This window comes from Syngnathus leptorhynchus, chromosome 13 (assembly GCF_054491065.1).
Source record: "Syngnathus leptorhynchus isolate UIUO chromosome 13, UIUO_Slep, whole genome shotgun sequence".
Taxonomy (NCBI): Eukaryota; Metazoa; Chordata; class Actinopteri; order Syngnathiformes; family Syngnathidae; genus Syngnathus; species Syngnathus leptorhynchus.
In genome coordinates this window covers 4,188,813-4,206,520 of record NC_141207.1, presented here as the reverse complement: position 1 = coordinate 4,206,520, position 17,708 = coordinate 4,188,813, and the positions used below count along the sequence as shown (strand labels likewise).

Here is a 17,708-nt window from a genome sequence, read left to right as displayed (position 1 = left end):
AATCAGAGCTTATCGTGGCTAGATGACACACACACACACTTTCACACAAAACACACACACTCGTCCCTAACTGTAGCTTCTCCCCTGAAGGTGTGTGAATATGAATATTGGATTCCTTTATGGGGAACCATCAGCACACACCAAGCAGACAGGAAAATGGACCCGAATATGGGGAAACTCAAAAGCATCTCTTGTTATAAGATGGGGAAACTGCAGAACTAAATATATTTTTCATTCATAAAGTCCCAGGGGTTAAAGGATAGACAACGCAAACCTCCAACTTCCAGTGTTATTTCTTTTTTTCTGTTCTGAAAATGAAAGCCATGAAGTATTTAGAGAACCAAATCCATCTTGAAATATGAGCACTCGATAGAGGTGTAGCATTTCGAAATACGACTTTATTTCAGTCAGCAAAAAAGTTACAGCAAAGTTTTTTTTTTTACTTTCTTATAATTTGTACCTTTTTATAGTGATTACGAAAATATTTTTGGCAGTAGTTGCATGTAATATGTATTTGACGGTACTTGCATTCATCATAGAAAGTGCGAATAGCTCAGTGTGCTTACCTCTTCCTTTAATTCTCTTTTCATTTGTCCTTTCTAGTATGATGTGAGCATGATTTAAAAGTTTTGATTTGTTAAAGAATAAATCACAGATAACACTGAAATACTTCCATACATTTGTAATATGAAAAATGCTGAGCTTAGCTCAAATTCTCAACAGCACAAGGGTCACAAAATTAGAGCAATTTTTTTTTTTGTGCATGTTATGCCGCAGCAGGAAATTAAGTTATACCTACCTCCGTAATTTATTTTGCGGGCGCCCAACTAAACGAAGGTATTGTTTGTGTGTGTGTGAAGTTATACAACAAAATCAAAGTGTGCACAAATCTTAAAAAGAAGAGAGCCTCACTGGTGCCAAATTAAATAGGCAAGGGAGAGTGGGCTATGATTATGTGACACGCTGGCTCATCAATCATGTCGTCTTCTCCTCCTCGACTAACTAACACTGTTAACCTTGTCTTCATCAATCAGTTGCTGTCTGCCATTTAAGGCTACTCACATTATTGGTCAGGCTTCTATCAACTCGTCCCTGTTCGGTTCAGCTCAAGACTGCTGATAAGTGGGCAGATGAAGCGCTGCTTTTTAACGCAGCAGTCTCGCTTGGAGCGAACACTAATGTGGTGTGATTGATAGAGGAAAGTAAAAACATCACATTTCTGTCTAATCTGAAAGTGAAGACATGGTTACTTTATAATGACCGGAAGTTCTCACTTGTTGATTTTCGTCTGGTTAAAGTGCAGCTCCTCGATGTAGTCTTTGGTTAACGTGCTTAAATAATTGGGTTTGCTCAGATGCCTCAATGGTAAAAAAAAAAAAAAATCACAAAACTGAGTCTTTACATTTCTGTCGTGTGTGTATAGTCCGTCCTTACATAATGGAACCTTCAAGGTTCTGCATGCAACCAATATTTGGTCTCGGTTGGTTCTAACTATGAGTGATGTGGATGTAGCTCAGTGGCGCTGGGAGTCTGTTTAACAATGATCCCTCAAGCCAACAGCTCACATACATATATACACGAACAGACGCACACACACACGATGCCTGGCCGATGCCGTGCACACTCAGCTGCATGAATGCATGCATACAAACTCAGTTCACGTCTGTGTACTATATAAAGCCAGTGACATGAGACCAAAGGAAATTGAATTAGAAGGAATGTAATGTAGAAATGCCTGCTCGTATTTACTTCATCCACCAGCAGTGGTCTCTGTCTGATGAGGCTTTGTTCAAATAATTACGTTCTTACGATGCTGCCACAAAACCCAGAATTCATATGTGGCCAGTTAATAAAAAGAGTTTGGAAGGCTCAGTGCCAAATAAGTCATCGTTCTTAAACGTATCGTAAATCACACCAAGGGCACATATTTAAACATTTTCGTGGTAGTAGAAGGTCATATGAATACCAGCGGGGCACCGTGCTTCCAATCTTTTTGCACCTAAAGGCTTGGCAACATGAATGTAAATACACAAAGTTCTCCACATTAAGAAAATATACTTTTACAGGCTATTTTGCTTCCATGGAGCAAATTGCATCAATTGATTTGAATAGCAATGAGGGTAATCTCAGGGCTAAATTTAAAAATACTGGCATAGCCAAATGTTGCATCTGATGATATATGTCTGTAACCATTAGCAATTTTAAATGAATACTACGTTTAAAGCCGTGAAATGTGTTTACAGTTAAGCTCCATTTTTATCTAACACATACGACGGTGCCAATGTCATCAGTCAGTGTTCACGGTCGCTTCTTTTCCATCATCTATCATTTTTCTAATTATCTTTTTGTCTGCCATATTTTATTATTCTGCTGACGACACTCCAATTTCCCCCCCAGAGGATTAATAAAGGTTTCTGTCTATCCAGGATCTCACTTATCCGTAACTGTGAGAAGCTGCCTGCCCAGGAGCACTTTATTGTTCAGGAGTACTTGGACAAACCTTTCCTAATGGAGGGCTACAAGTTTGATCTGCGCATCTACATCCTTGTCACTTCCTGTGACCCGCTTCGCATTTTCCTCTACAATGACGGCCTGGTGCGCATGGGCACAGAGAAGTACCACGCACCCAGTGAGGCCAACTTGGTGAGTCATTTGCCCATACACACACACACACACACACACACACACACATTAGGGCAGTGTTTGTCAACCTTTTGGAAAAAATCTCGAGGCACACCAACAAAAATCTGTTGAGACATAGCCACCTATATTGACAATATTCTTATCAAAGTGTCTTGAATAGGAATCAACTCCAAAACATATTTTATCATCTTTTGTATTTCTTCTTTCAAATAAAAAGTGCACTTAAAGTGCAATAATATTTGGGAAAGATTTCACTGTTACAATATGAAAAGTTGCATGTACAAAATGTCAATCTCAGTATATTTTACTCAGTGTGAAACCTCTGCATGTTTGGATGAACACAGAGCTGATATCCTGGTTAATTTGTTTTCCCAAAATATTTTTAGACCAATTAGGTGAAATTGGATAATTTTCCACCGCACACCTGACGATCACTCAGTGGTTGACAAACACTGCATTAGGGAACCTTCAATCGAATACTGTCCATCCTCCGATGCTGGTCAACTTTAATTTAATCTAATTAAATTTAATTTAAATTTATTTTATTCAACATTTACAAAGACACATGCAACTACATAGTTTCGTAGAAGATCAAGGTCCAGCGTATCCACACATCTAAAGGTCACGCGTGTTGTAATATCGAGCTTATCCGCCTTAATGTCGTGCACCAACTAAGTCTACTGTTCCGTGCACATCCACAAACACCCCCACAGATTTCTTTCTATCAAGCGCGATGCATATCAACACAGTGCGTATTGTCTTACCAAGTCTGTGACACATGATAGAATCAAGCGTGCCATGGAGATGGATGTCCAATTCCACAGAGAGTGGCTGCCAGACAGCCATCAGGAGGTAGAGTGGCCTGCGGTCACAGTGTTATTACCTTGTAGCGAAGAACGTGGGTGCATTATAAAGAGAGGGGTGCAACAAGGCCACTAATAGGCAGCCACTCAGGGGGATGCATGTTCTCGGGGAGCTATGGGCCACTATAGCTCTTATCACTCTTATTTGATTCACTTTTGTTTACTGTATATGGCATGAACTCAAAGCACAGAAAGTCTCCGACCAGGCACTTTGTATATTTTCAGCCACTCCGGATGCTAGAGGAAGCTACAAAGTTTATACAGGAAGCTTGAAACTGTAGTGAGTCAATTTACTCCTCTGTTTTCTCAGAATCAATCAATGCACTCAGAGTTAGATAATAATTGATCATAATGGTGACTTTTTCTTGTTTCGCATTTTGGATATTGCCAGGGAAAATTTATTTGCTGCCTTTTATGAGGCCAAGTAGTTGGGTTGTTCCCCACTTTTCCAGACAGGCTCCCCCAAGCCCAGCTACTGGATATCTCCAGTGCTGGATAATTGGGCGAGTTACGTCAGGAAGGGCATCCGGCGTTAAAACTGATCCAGAAATCAAGTTAGTCAATCAAGTTAGAAACATGATTCGCTGTAGTGACCCCCTTATGGGAGGATCCCAAAGAGAAGATTCTATTATATTAGCTATTATTGCGTCTATGGATTAGGGAGGGGCTTTTCAACAATTTTCCTTGATCAATTCATAGGGTGAAGGTGTGGTTGACATGCTAACTTTGCCTGGTTGGCGTATCAGCATACTATATTTGAGATAATCATCTGTCCTTAATATGTATACAACGTTTAACTCGTTAAAATGAAATTGATGTAGGTAAAAAAACCAAAAACAAAAAACTGGTGAGTATTTTTACACCAGCCTAATTTTTCTTTTTCATTGTTATTATGATTGTAAATTTTGATCAAACTATGCCACGCTTCTATTTCAAACTTATCTCCTCAGAGCCAGCTCTACATGCATCTTACAAACTACTCAGTCAACAAACACAACGAGAACTTTGAGCGGGATGAGACGGTGGACAAAGGCAGCAAAAGATCCATCAGCTGGTTCACAGAATTCCTGCGCAGCAATGATTACGACGTGGCCAAATTCTGGGGTGACGTCTCTGTACGTGCTTAGCCGACTTTTTACAAATTTGACATTCACAGCACATATACAGTACATAAGCTGCCCTGTAAGAGAAAGTGGACCAGAAACGGTTTGACAAGATGTGTTTTGACAGATATTCAGTCAGCTTTAGAATCTTGTTTAACTGACTGGAAGAACCCGGTCAAAATATCATTCCTGGAGGGTGAGCTCGCCCAGTCTGGCACCGCTCCCAGCTCATCTAAACACCTCTATGCTTTTGCTTTTCTCTCCACTTATTGTTTTACTTTTGCAACATCCTCCTTGTAAAACTGTCACTTTGTTAAAAAGGAAGTTATTATATAAATATATTTCAATGTAATGCAGTGGTAAGCAAAGCGAAGATAGAAAAAATTGGATTTTTGTCTATTGGACCTTTATGCTGTGTTTTTTCCCCATCCCTTGGTGACACACCAAAGTGTCACCCACTGACTCAGCCAGATGTCCTCCACCTCTCTTGCTCTCTCATCACCCCCCCCCCCCCCCCTGCTATTTTATCTGAAGCTGCACTTTGCTACAGCTCTCTGCCCACCATTCTTCGCTTTTCATCTTTGTGCTTACACTTTGATGCATACAGAGCAGGTACCAGGCACTTTTGTTTTTCTTGGAAGGAGCATAATAAGAAAGCTAGAGAATATTCTCGTACCTGTAGTACATGTTTGTAAAATGCACCGCTTTCAACTCCAGTGCAAGGATTTGTGCTATTTGTCAAGTATTGTAATGGCACTCTGAAAGTACATTTGATTCCCCTTAGACAAAGTATGCTAGTGAGAAACATATAAAGCAGCTTTGCACATTCACACAAAACATGCCGTCAGGAAAGTGATATTGTTCGGGGACTGACACGCACATGCACACACACACACACGGTCGTCTGGCATAAAGGGTAGCGGGAGCAGGTGTTTGTACCGGGCAGCCTGTGGTTTGGACACTTGCATGGACCTGTGTGTGGGACAGACGGTGGGGCTTTTTGCCTTATCAGTCCAAGGCCAGAACATTGCAACCCCCTCTTACACCCAACAGTTTGTGTGGTCTGAACAGTCTGTATGGGCCAGCAACACTGCATGGGACTTAACTGGAGAGAGAAAGCTTTGTGTGTGTGTGAGTCCAAGACAGCAAAAGCCATTTGTGAACTCACAAATTATTTGAATACTTTCTGTCTGTGGCTTTCAACTTGGAAAAATGTGAGCTATTTGTAATGGTATAACTATTTGTTGTATATACATTTTATTCCCTTTTGGTGGACAATATTTTTTTTTGCTCTATCAACTTCATTTGTGTCTCTTTTTGTATGTCATGACAGGAATTGGTGGTAAAGACATTAATAGTGGCAGAGCCCCACGTGCTGCACGCATATCGCATGTGCAGGCCCGGCCAACCACCAGGGAGCGACAGTGTCTGCTTTGAGGTGCTGGGCTTTGACATAATCCTGGACCGCAAGCTCAAACCTTGGCTCCTGGAGGTACATTTCCATTGTTTTCTAGAACAGTATCATTGACCGCTTTGAAAGAAATTCCTTCACGTTAACATCAAAATATCAATTTAACATAATATTTGTCGGCTCTGATTCTACACACAATTTCAATAATTAAGCATTTTGAAACCCTTCTATCGACTGGCTACCAAACGCTAATATACCCAAAGTTAATATAGGCGATGTTCCAGCTCCCTCACAATCCAAATGAGGTCAAGCACTATAGAAAATGGATGAAAATTGAGTTGCCACACTGCGATCAAAAGAGGTATTTGATACTGACTGTGTGTGATTCAGAAAGAAGGACTGCAGTCTGTGGAGTTTCACCAAAGTGTCAGTAGCTTCTGAAGTGAAGCACTGTTCCATCAAGCAGTGGAAAGGGCAACGGTGCCTCACTCTGACAGAATAGCATAAACACACACTGATTTGCTTGTACACTCTTGTTCCCGCTGCCCAGAAATTCTGAGACACACCCACATGGCCTCTAATATGTATACATGTACACCTTAGAATGTAAAACATTTCCTCGGACATTTAAAGGACTGTTTAGTACATGCACACACTCACATTCACTCACGTACAATGTAGGTAGGTATAAGAATAAATGCATGGAAAGCAAGACAAGCTTTTCTGTGCACACAAACATATGCACATACACGTTATATATATATATAGGTCATGGTAGTAAGAAACACGCCTCCAATTCAGCGTCAATCTCTCAAGTGTCACTCATTGCAGAGTGGGCTTCAATTTCTGAATCCACTCCAGGATTTGTGGCGTACCATTTTCATGTCAACCAGTCAGTTAAAGGCTGACCTAAATCCTTAAACCTGGCTGAGCAACACCCCCACCACCATCTCCCTACTTCCATTCCTTGCTCCCCCGAAATGAACTAAAGCATGGGAATGCGAGGGAATTTTTTTTTGTCAAGTTGTTGACATTACGCCACCGAAAAGGATAATTGAGAATCTGTATTAATATGTACATGATTTTACCAAGTAGTAGGACTTGTGACTACCATGGCCACGCTGGAAAAAAATATTGGAAGAATAAAGACACAATAAAGTTATTACAAGTCGCAATATTCTAAGATGAGAAGTCAAATCTAACAATTGATTCCTTAATTTTACAAAAATATAATGCTGAAAGGGAGATCTTGTAATTCTACATCATCTATTTGATTTACTTTAAAAAATCAGAACACACAAAGTCGTTCTCTCGGCGTTACAATAAATTAACAAGTCGTGAAAAAACATGACCTGTTCATAGCCCAACATATTCTGTGATGTAATATTGAATATTCAAGAGTGACTGTATTTAATTCTTAGATATTATCTTTTACTTTTATTTTATTTTTTTCACTCAATTTCAGTCATAATTTTGATACCCGGTTGTATATCATGACTAAGGGTGCACAATAGTGTTGCTACTTCTGTTTCATTGTGTGTGTGTGTGTGTGTGTGTGTGTGTGTGTGGTACAGAGCCATGATTGCAGTTGTTCCACTCCAGCAGTAATGATCCCCCCTGTGCGACGATCAGCTCTCTATAACGTTCATCAATTAACATCCTTCACACATACACCTACTTCTCTTTCATGCAACATTTACAGCAAGAGACATTTATTGCCCCAAAACTCGAAATGATTAGTCAGGGGACAGTTGTGACAATCAAGAGCCTTTCTTAAATGCTCTCTGCGCAGGCTGTCAAGTCTGAAAATAACTTTATTACATCTGTAGCCTGTTGATGTGCATTGCTATTCAATTGGGATGTTAAACGCGGCAAGGACAAGCTTTCTGAAAACTGCGCCCTTTGGCAAGCCCTCAAGCTTGAATTTAATTTATTGGAAGATTAATTAAACCAATTTCAAACCATTTTACGATTCCTAATCTTCAACTTTTCTTTACTTACAAAATGTTATATGGCATTTGGGGAATTGAAACACAATCTCCTCTTCCCAGGTTTGTTTTGAATTTGTATAGATGTAACCTCTCAGGTTTCACTGTTGGTGTCGTTGTGAATTATCCATGCCACGCCTGCTTGCTGCGCCATTCAGACACTGTCATCCTCTTTTAGTCCTTCAAATGTCAAAGTTGCTTGTCAGACATGCAGACTTGCAGACAGGAAATGGAACTCCAACCTGTGTAAACTCAAAGCCAGGTGGATAGCTGAGTGCTCGATGGTATCACGTAGAAGATGCTGTCAAATCAAATTAGCCCTTTTCTGTTGCATTGGAGCTTAAAATCATGTCATTTTTCCGAGAGTATGTAGGGGGCCGGTGATTGAAAAGGAACATGTCTTCCTCTCATATCCTCCCCATTAAAGACGGACCAAAAGCAGCAAGACTTGGAGAAAGTCTTTGGAACAACTCAAAGGTCTCGTATGTTGCATCGTAACGAATGATGAAAATTGACATATCCTATCTAGGGTAAATCAAGGGACGTCTATATTTGTGTTCTCTGTACAAGTTTATGAGGATTTATTTTGAAGGGGGTTAGCAAAACCGCATGTAAGCAGTGAATAAACACAGCATAAGCTATCATTTATCATTTTCGCAAGGTTCCAGAAGATGTCCGCGAACCTCCAGAAAAGACAAATAGATTGAGGTCCAGCCTCATTATAGTCACTGGAACCCCAGAGATACCAGTACACGCTGCAGTGCAGGCAGCGTGATTATTGATGGTTGTGATTACATCTCTCCATCCATTCCTTCCCATTTTCTATCCCCCCTGCTGCTGGAGAAGGGTTGTGCAGAGTGATTGGCAACTAATGAGGCGGGCATGGTTAGGTCAACCGTGGCATGGGATGTTTGTGTCTCAGTGTGAGCGTGTGCGTGCGGTTGTGTGTGAATTGGCATAACGACAACAGACCGACAGACTGCAGCTGGACAGCTTCCCCAAAGGCGCTGATAATTCAACCACTCGCTCCCTCCCTTTCTGCAACTTTCCTCTCTTTTAGTACGCTCTAGCCGATTGCTTCAAGATGAGTTTGGTTTAACCGTCCATCCCTCAGAGCCAACATAATCCAGACTTCCTTTACTTTTGAGTGCAAATGTGTATGTGTGTGTTTGCGGGAACTAATCTGCATTGGCAAGTGTAAACAGATGCCGCAATACTCACGTACACAAAAACCCCACACATGGATGTTTTATTCTCTTTCACCTCCCAACATATACAAACATGCACCACAAATGAAATGGAACTAGTGTGTAGTAGTTAATTTCCCGGACAGAATAAACAGTCTCTTACTTTTGTGGCCACGTGAATCAAGCTTTATTTTGGTCTGTGCGGTGAATCCACGGTGAGGTTTGTGTTCCTATGGCCGTAAATTTCAACAGCATAACAAGCGTAACAATGAATTTTTGGAAGTAGGATTTAGAGCTTTGGCAACATTAAAGATATTTTCTAACCTTTCCCATAGCCCCCATTATCCAACCTTCATAGCAATAATGATTTAGTTGCTACTTACAGTATGCTCTCCTCATTCAATTTATTGAACTGTAAGGGTGAAAAATGACAGTGAACACATACAGTTTTACATTTTTAATTTTCTTCCTTTAATACCTCCTTCCATTTTTAATTTTCTTTCTGCCTTTGATTAATCTGCTGCACTTAGTGGGGTTCATTCTTATTTAAATGCTCATTGATTTTATCCCAGGCTCCGAGGCGGGTTTTTTTTTCCCCCTCCGGTAAACTGTAGGTGGCAGTAGATACTTACAAGCCAGGCTGTAGCTCATGAAGAGGTTTATTAAGGAATAATTAGAATGATGTATGGGACTGTCTGCATCTATCTACAACCATTTTCCTCTAAGATAACTATTTCATAGAATAAGTATCAAATTAGGGCTGCACATACCTTATAATATGGAACACTTGAAAACACACCTCAGCATTTAGTCATTTATCATCATGTGCCATTGTAGGTATGTGACCGTCATGGATGCAGAAGATAAATACTGCACAGAGATAGAAAATAGCACACGATGTTATGTGTGAATGTATTCGATGTTTGGAAGAAAAATATATTTTGTCCCTATTATAATTAATTTTACAATCTTGATATATCTTATTGCTGTAGTTAACCATTGTGTGTGCTGACTTTTTAGAAGATAAGCGTAACATTTCAAGTCAAGCATCAATTTGAGTACTCACAGGACCCTTACCAGCAGCCTAGTATGCTTGGCACTGCAGTAAGAAAGAGCACAACAGTGATTGATAAGATGGCTAAAACAAGACAATGATTTACGGGATATAGAAAGTGGATACGTTTCTTCAGTTGGGAATGAGGCCCAGGTCAATTTGGAAGAAATTTACATCGACATATAATATTCCCTGTAACAGGATGTCTGTCTATTGTGTAGTTGCTCTTCTGCTTCGTCTCTCTCATTCCCTCCTTCCTTCCACTCTTGCTCTGCAACAAACATTTCATTCTGGCAGTGGTCGGACTGTGCCGATACCCTCCATTGTACGTGGCAGAAAGAGAACCTTGTCAAAGCAGCGGTTGTTTACAGACTGCTTAGAATAATAAGAGGGAGGAATTTTACTGAGCTGATTAATCAAGAGACCTTGCACTTGTTTGACGACTCTTCCTGACAGAATTTATGGAGATTTGTTTTGGAAAAGAAGGCAACTAGCTGATTGGTGTTGGGCCATCACTGTGGCTATGTTTTTATAGGGCACATACGCTAAATCGATGTCTACTATAGTTTTTCTTTTTAAGGACCAAGTCATTATCACTGATAAGGGTCACTAGGGTAGATTATGAATGTAGTTATTTGAATTTTGAAATAGCAATAACAGCGCTGCACCATACTGGACATTCTAGCTGACTGTTTTCTTTGACACATCTTCAGTGCACCTGACAATTCTGCAGCTGAAAGTAGATTACATTTTAGACCAACTAGAAGCAGGTCTAAGTTGTGGCGCAGGTATGATTCGGGGTGCAGCCAGACAGATTCTAAGCTCAGTGTGGTTGTACATTTCATTCATAAATATGACAAATATGACATTAAACCTCGCTTACCGTGGTGATCAATATACTTAAGGTCATTATTCTCTGGGTGCAGAATGACAAAACAACATACAGTATGTGGAATTTTAACAATTTGCTGCTCAGCCTCTGTTGTTGTCATGCACAATTGGGTTATCATAAGAGTATAAAGCTGTCCTGTAAAAAAGTAAGACATTTTCCCGCATGCTTACATTGCTGTTCGACTAAGTGATATTTGGTTACATTGATGCCATGCCGATGCTAAAAGGAATCAAAGCTGAGGTAAAAGGAGCGTCTAATCTTTTCATCTGACATTTTTATTGAATGCGTCATGGAGCAACCAAGGGCTCCTCTAAGATCCTGCCAGAGTCACTTAAGGAAATCAGAGTGGGGGCTTTGGGAGCCAGCAGGGGTTCATTAGAACCAGACTGGCCAGACAGACTCCTTCTGCCAGGGAAATGGTAACAGAGAAATACAGAAGGAGACATAACTAAGGTAGCACAACCAGACAGTGGGCAGAATTGCCCTGAAAGACCGTTAGAAGGAGTGAAGTTGGAGAAACTAAGCGAGTGCGGCAGGCTGAGTGTAAGACTGCGCAAGAGCAAAGAAAGTCCTGCCATGCCAGTCTACCTTGACAGCTTGACACCAGAAATCAAACTAAGAAATAAAGACAAGTAACGAGACAGACGTTTCTGGGATCACAGCCAGTCAGCCTCTTTCCTATCGGCACTTTAAAGCCTTGTTCCTTTCTGGCTATTGATTTAGCGAGAGCTTGAATAGAAACACAACTTTTGTCTTTCTCCCCTTTAGTTGGATACTGTATGTACAAATGGACTTGCTCACTGTTTATTTGAACACAAAGCTGTCCTAACTTATTCTGTCGTATGAATGTGATCCAAAGTTTTTAGAATTTTAGGCAAATCTAAAAATTGTGGTCGTGTGAATTTGTATTCACTTTAGTATCAAATCGAATAAAATTGATTTTTTGTTATTTTAAGTTGGCAAAATGTGGAAATGTTGAAGGGCTTTTATTCAAGACACTGTTCATATCCTTTCCATTACACTTGCTTTACTTTCACAAGAAAAGTTTCTTCCCTTTTCAGACCAGCCCTTTGCAATTTACTACAATGTCTGCCAATTTAATTTGAGAAAAAAAAAGCATGATGATTACAATGACCTCAATGACAAAAGTAGGTGAAGTAGAAAAAATATATATTCACTCCGACTCTCTCTAACAGATCAATCGTGCCCCAAGCTTTGGGACGGATCAGAAGATTGATTTTGATGTCAAGAGAGGGGTTTTGCTCAATGCTCTGAAACTACTCAACATAAGGTAATGTTCTCTGACACATCCATTTTGCTTCAAGTGCAAAGCTAATTTCTAACTTTATATTGTGAAGGTTTAGATGTCCAATCTTAATACTGGACACACACTGTTCAACTTACAAAAAAAACATTCGCAGTCTTCAATTCGTTTTTGGGAATGTGTGAATAAACCAAAGTACTTCAGGACAACCCATGTGAGCATAAGGAAAACATACAAACGCCACACGAAAAGGTCCAAGCTGTGATTCAAACCTAGAACATGCTTAAACCGCTAAATTGATTTCCCCCATGGACAATCGAGGAAGTTTCCTTCTATTCCTACTTCTGGTCATGATCTTGCCCACAAATTGATCATTTGCTCTCTAAAGGTCTAAAGTCACAAACACACTATTAATTGGATGTGAAATAGATTGAGTAAGGTTAGCTCAAGTGAGGGTTGCAACGATCCCACAAGAGAGAAAAAAAAGCACTTCCTCCCTTAGCTCAACAGGTCCAAACAAATCTCGAATCGAAATTTTCTCTAAAGCAAAATAATCTCATGATTGATTTTGGCACTGCATGAATTGTAGGAAATATAAAATGTGGTGGTAGTGGTGAACGAGCTCTTTATCATTTGACCACATGTTCATGTCCATGCTGAAGTGACAGTGGTCTTTGTTCTCACTCGCTCGATTCTGCCTCATATAGCAAAGGCTTCACTTCCCCCAAAGGGAGGGCTTGTGGTCCCCAAGTGCCCTCGCAACACCAACTGTATTAATGTGTGATCAATTCCGACCCGGCCGGCCATGGACATTGATAAACCTCTGTCCCCACCCTAACGGCACTCAATATCCAATTCAAAGGGCCAGCATTTGACTAAAATGAATTGCCCTTTCTTCCAGACAGCAACGGCCTACTTAAATTAGATGTCTGGTCATGTTTATCTTCTATAAGTGTACGTCTTTGTGGCGTACTTTATTGTGGCGTTCGATGTTTGGCGGTGTTTTTTTTTTTTATTTCTCGCTTTCTCTTTACGTCTTCTGAGAACAAATGTTGTAACGTAATCCTGAGTGGGCAAATTTAAGAATCGCCATTCAACTGATTACAGCTAGTATAATTATAGTAAATTATTATATGATAACAAGTATAATTAATAGAGAAAAAATGATTTACAAATAAAGAAATTTGTTTAAAATTAATGTTTGGCCTATTCTTTTTTTTTTTTAATGTTATATGTGACGTCTTGCAAAATATCACAAATCAACTACTAAACCATAATAATTCCACTGTGTTTTTGAACAAATACTTCACCTTTTGTTTTTGAAATCAACATTGCATTGAGTTTGTATTTGTTTGCATTGATATAGAGCCAGCGATAAGAAACGCAACCTGGCACAGCAAAAAGCCGAGGCCCAGAGGCGACTCTATGGGCACGGTTCCGTAAAGAAACTCTCGGCTGCCTCATCAGACTGGGAGCGACAGCGTCACACCCTGGAGCGAAGGCGAGAAGAGCTTGTAAGTTACAAACAAACATGATTTAATTTACATTTATAAGTAGTTGAAAGCTTTTATTTAGCAACCTGAGAATTACATGTTTCATAAAAGTTGCAAGACTACATAGTGTCTCAAAATATGCTTCAATTCCAAAATACGTTTTCCTCCTGGACATAATATCCCCGTAGTCCAAGTCCAGAAAAATCGGAGCCTTCTCTTCATGAAAAGAGTCTTGTGGGATCCTTCACAGTAAATAAAATTAATAAACGCCACAGCATCTCTTTGAAGACGTGTTGGCCCTCATTGAAGAGGAAAACTGATAGTTCTGAATTGAATTTTCAATATGAATCTTTCCTGACACACCTCGTACATTTTTCTCTACATTATTGGCCACATGCTAATATGGAACATCTGCTGATCAACTGAGGTCAAGCAAATTTTAAAAGCTATTCAAAAATGTTCACAATGCACAAATCCAACTCTATATTTTTCAATCACCGGCACCTGTCAGTATGTTTTCCAAGGTTTTGTCAGGGACATTATTTAAACACATTTCAATGCACAACCGGTCATTACACACGTCAGCTTTCACACACGTACACACACATACACAAATAGACTGAAAGCCCAATTTTTCCAAGAGAAGTGTATACCATTCAATTAGATTTCAATCAGGCAGCTTTTCTCATCTATAACTACTATTACTTCACGCCTCACACCCTCTTGGATTTGCATTTGAATGTGCCACAACAGTAATCAGTGTGTAGTATGAAAGAGTGTCCTATATTTAAAAAAGGGCGTGTCTGAAGTGCACATTCAGGTGTCGCTCTATTGAATGTACATTTCCACTTAGTTCTGTTATTGGTGCCAACTATTCCTCACTTCACTAAAAATACCTGTATTAAGAAAATAGGTGACTTATGCTATGAGGCAGAATTGCACCTGAATGAATCTTTTTGGCTTTCTCCTCTCCTAGAAAGAACGACTGGCGCAGGTCCGCAAGCAGATCTACAGGGAGGCGCACGAAAACCAACATCTGGGCAACTACAGGCAAGAACCTTTGCTCCCATAATATTAATATTTGCTCCATCTGATTTATTAGATAACTCGAAAGAAAAATCATGCTGCACCAGAGCGACCAATCAGAAACGGTAATGGACACATTGACAAGAATTATACTGCATTTATTAAAAGTTATAGTCAAAATTTAAAGTCCCAATGATTGTCACACACACGTCTATCTGGGTGTGGCGAAATTAGTCCTCTCCATTTAACCCATCCCCGTGTGATTTTGATCCATCCCCTGGGGGAGAGGGGAGCAGTGGCGGTGCCGCGCTCAGGAATCATTTTGGTGATCCAACCCTCAAATTCCAACCCTTAATGCTGAGTGCCAAGCAGGGAGGCAATGGGTCCCATGTTTATAGTCTTTGGTATGACCTGACCGAGGTTAGAACCCACAACCTTCCAGTCTCACGGCGGACACTCTACTACTAGGCCACTGAGTTTGTGCAAGTTAACTTTATGTAAATTGGAAAAAGAACGTACGACATCAAGTGCAAGTTCCTTTGCAACGTGAAATAGGACGCATGGCGTGCCTTACTTTCTTGCTGCAATTCATCCTTTCTCCCCCGCACCTACATTGTATTCTCCGTTAACTCGGTGAGACCTTGGAAGACAATGTGCAAGCTCTAAAGAGCTACGGCACAGATAGATCAGATCCACCTCTCAACATGACTCAAAAACAAGTTATGATGTACGCACAGTTTAGGACCGTGTAAAGCATTTCTGTCTTTCTGTCACACGGGCTGGGCTGTTCAGTTCGCAACATTTTCGCGAGTTAAATGAAAGCTTGAGTTTGTTTTTTTGATTATGATGTTTAACTTCCAGCAATATTGGTTTCAATGAAATGTCGCTAAATATTTTGATGCTTAAAATCTGGACTCTTCATACTTTATTTATACTTATTTTACTCCCCCCAGATCAATGTTTTTTTTTTTAAATACCCTTTTCACACAGAGCTGTAAAAAAATGTATATTGTGCCAGAACTAATACTGTGATCCCAAAAACAAAATAATTTCTGTTGAAATAATTTTGTCTGAATTCATTATCTGATGTGACACGCACACATTAGCCCCAAGTTGAAGTTCCAACATTTATTTACAAGTTTTTTTTCTTACTTTATGGTTTATGCTTCTGAATTTATCTAATACACTGAATGAATGGACGTAAATTCACAACACAACAATTGAAATAATGTCTAAAAGAGGAGATCAACTTTTTTTGTGTAGTATTTGTCATCTTTTGCAGGAAATTTAAGCTATTTATCAACAGACAATTGAAGAGAATTTGTAATTGTCCTGTCAGTGTCCTGGTTCAAAATTGGAGTTGTACTACCTCACCTATTGGGGCTTCAAAACTGTGCCAACCAATACATCCTTGTTTGCAAATCATGGTCCCTCCTGCATCTCTCATAGAGATCAATTTCCCAAAAACATGATATTAAATTGTCATTTATATTCAGATTACATTTGGCCAAGGAAAGACACAAGAGCGGTCACAGCTGTTGCTGTTGATCCTTTTGCTATCAAGATGTCTATGTTCTTGTATTTGTGACCAGCTCCAGTTGACACATATGGACACTGGCCATTGCTTGTTCAATCATTAGTTATGCTTTTGATTTGATGGCTAAACTGATGATTTCGGACACATTGTGAGATGCAGTCCCAGGATAAGCAGGCTGTGGTTTACACATTCTCTCTAATCCCCGCAGGCCTAACCAAAACTCTGAGCACTGTTAGTTTAGTCTTGAGGGTTTGGCGCCCATCACAGTGAAGATATGCGAATAAGAGTGACTGACATTTATACCGTTCCTTATCTTGAGGTTTCCACTTGTTTGCTTTTTTGTGCTACTCACATTTCTTCAGCCTCTTCATTTGTTTACATTGAAATGAATTTATTTTCCACTTCTTGTGGCTTTTTTTCTTTTTGTTACATCTGTCTCACCTGATGAAATATAACCTGAGCGTCTTATAGTCCATCATTTTTTATAAGCAAGCCTCTCCTGTCATCTTTGTTGTTCCCCCTTTTTTCCCCACATCTCCTTTTTTTTTTTTTTTTTTTCCAGTTTTCACCTTTCTTCTTTCACCTGCATTGATGACCCTTCTTTCTCCCTTTTGCTGCACTCCACCCTCACTATCCGTGCTCTTCTCTGTCTTTGTGTATGTGTCTCTGTGGCCAACAGACGTATTTACCCCCCAGATGACAAGCTGCTGTTGGAGAAGTATGAAAGCCTGCTCTCTTCCGCCTTTCAGACCTTCCTCGCTGGGCGAGCTGCCTCGCTTCAGAAGGAAATGAATAATCCTCTGAAACAAATGAAGGCACGTATCTTGGTGGCTGACTGACTGTCAAATGCGTGCTCTCACACGTAGACACACACACAGACACACACACAAAATATGCACAAACAAATATACATTTTTGTTCGGGTTCTGAAAAAGTAATCTGCAAGTAATGTCAAAATGGTGGTTTTTCTTTTGCCCCTTTTTTTAGCTGACAGTTTTTCAATTCACTTCATCCCCATGCAGTATGTCTGTAAGCTTTTAAAGCCAGGGAGACCCAATTTGGGTTCCATATATCATGATTCCCTTTCTTCCCGTTTTCTCCTTTTTGTATGTTAGTGAAAAGGCTTCAAAGTTGATAACTAATAGTTAACGGTGGGAGTGAATGGTGAAAAGCATTTGTCTGACAGTTGGACTGACACCACGCAAAGTAATCTGAAAGGACTTGACAGAGATGTCATGTGCAACTAT

At 40.0% G+C, this 17,708-nt stretch overlaps 1 protein-coding gene across 1 annotated transcript in view; it reads left to right on the top strand.

The window, feature by feature from the left end:
* ttll7 (tubulin tyrosine ligase-like family, member 7) overlaps positions 1-17,708 on the top strand; it is a 39,658-nt gene that overhangs the window by 4,568 nt on the left and 17,382 nt on the right. The window contains exons 6-12 of the mRNA XM_085928359.1: positions 2,427-2,643; positions 4,457-4,621; positions 5,943-6,101; positions 12,338-12,432; positions 13,772-13,919; positions 14,875-14,948; positions 17,141-17,276. Of these exons, the coding sequence (XP_085784485.1) occupies positions 2,427-2,643; positions 4,457-4,621; positions 5,943-6,101; positions 12,338-12,432; positions 13,772-13,919; positions 14,875-14,948; positions 17,141-17,276 (994 nt within the window). The remainder of the gene's footprint in view (positions 1-2,426; positions 2,644-4,456; positions 4,622-5,942; positions 6,102-12,337; positions 12,433-13,771; positions 13,920-14,874; positions 14,949-17,140; positions 17,277-17,708) is intronic.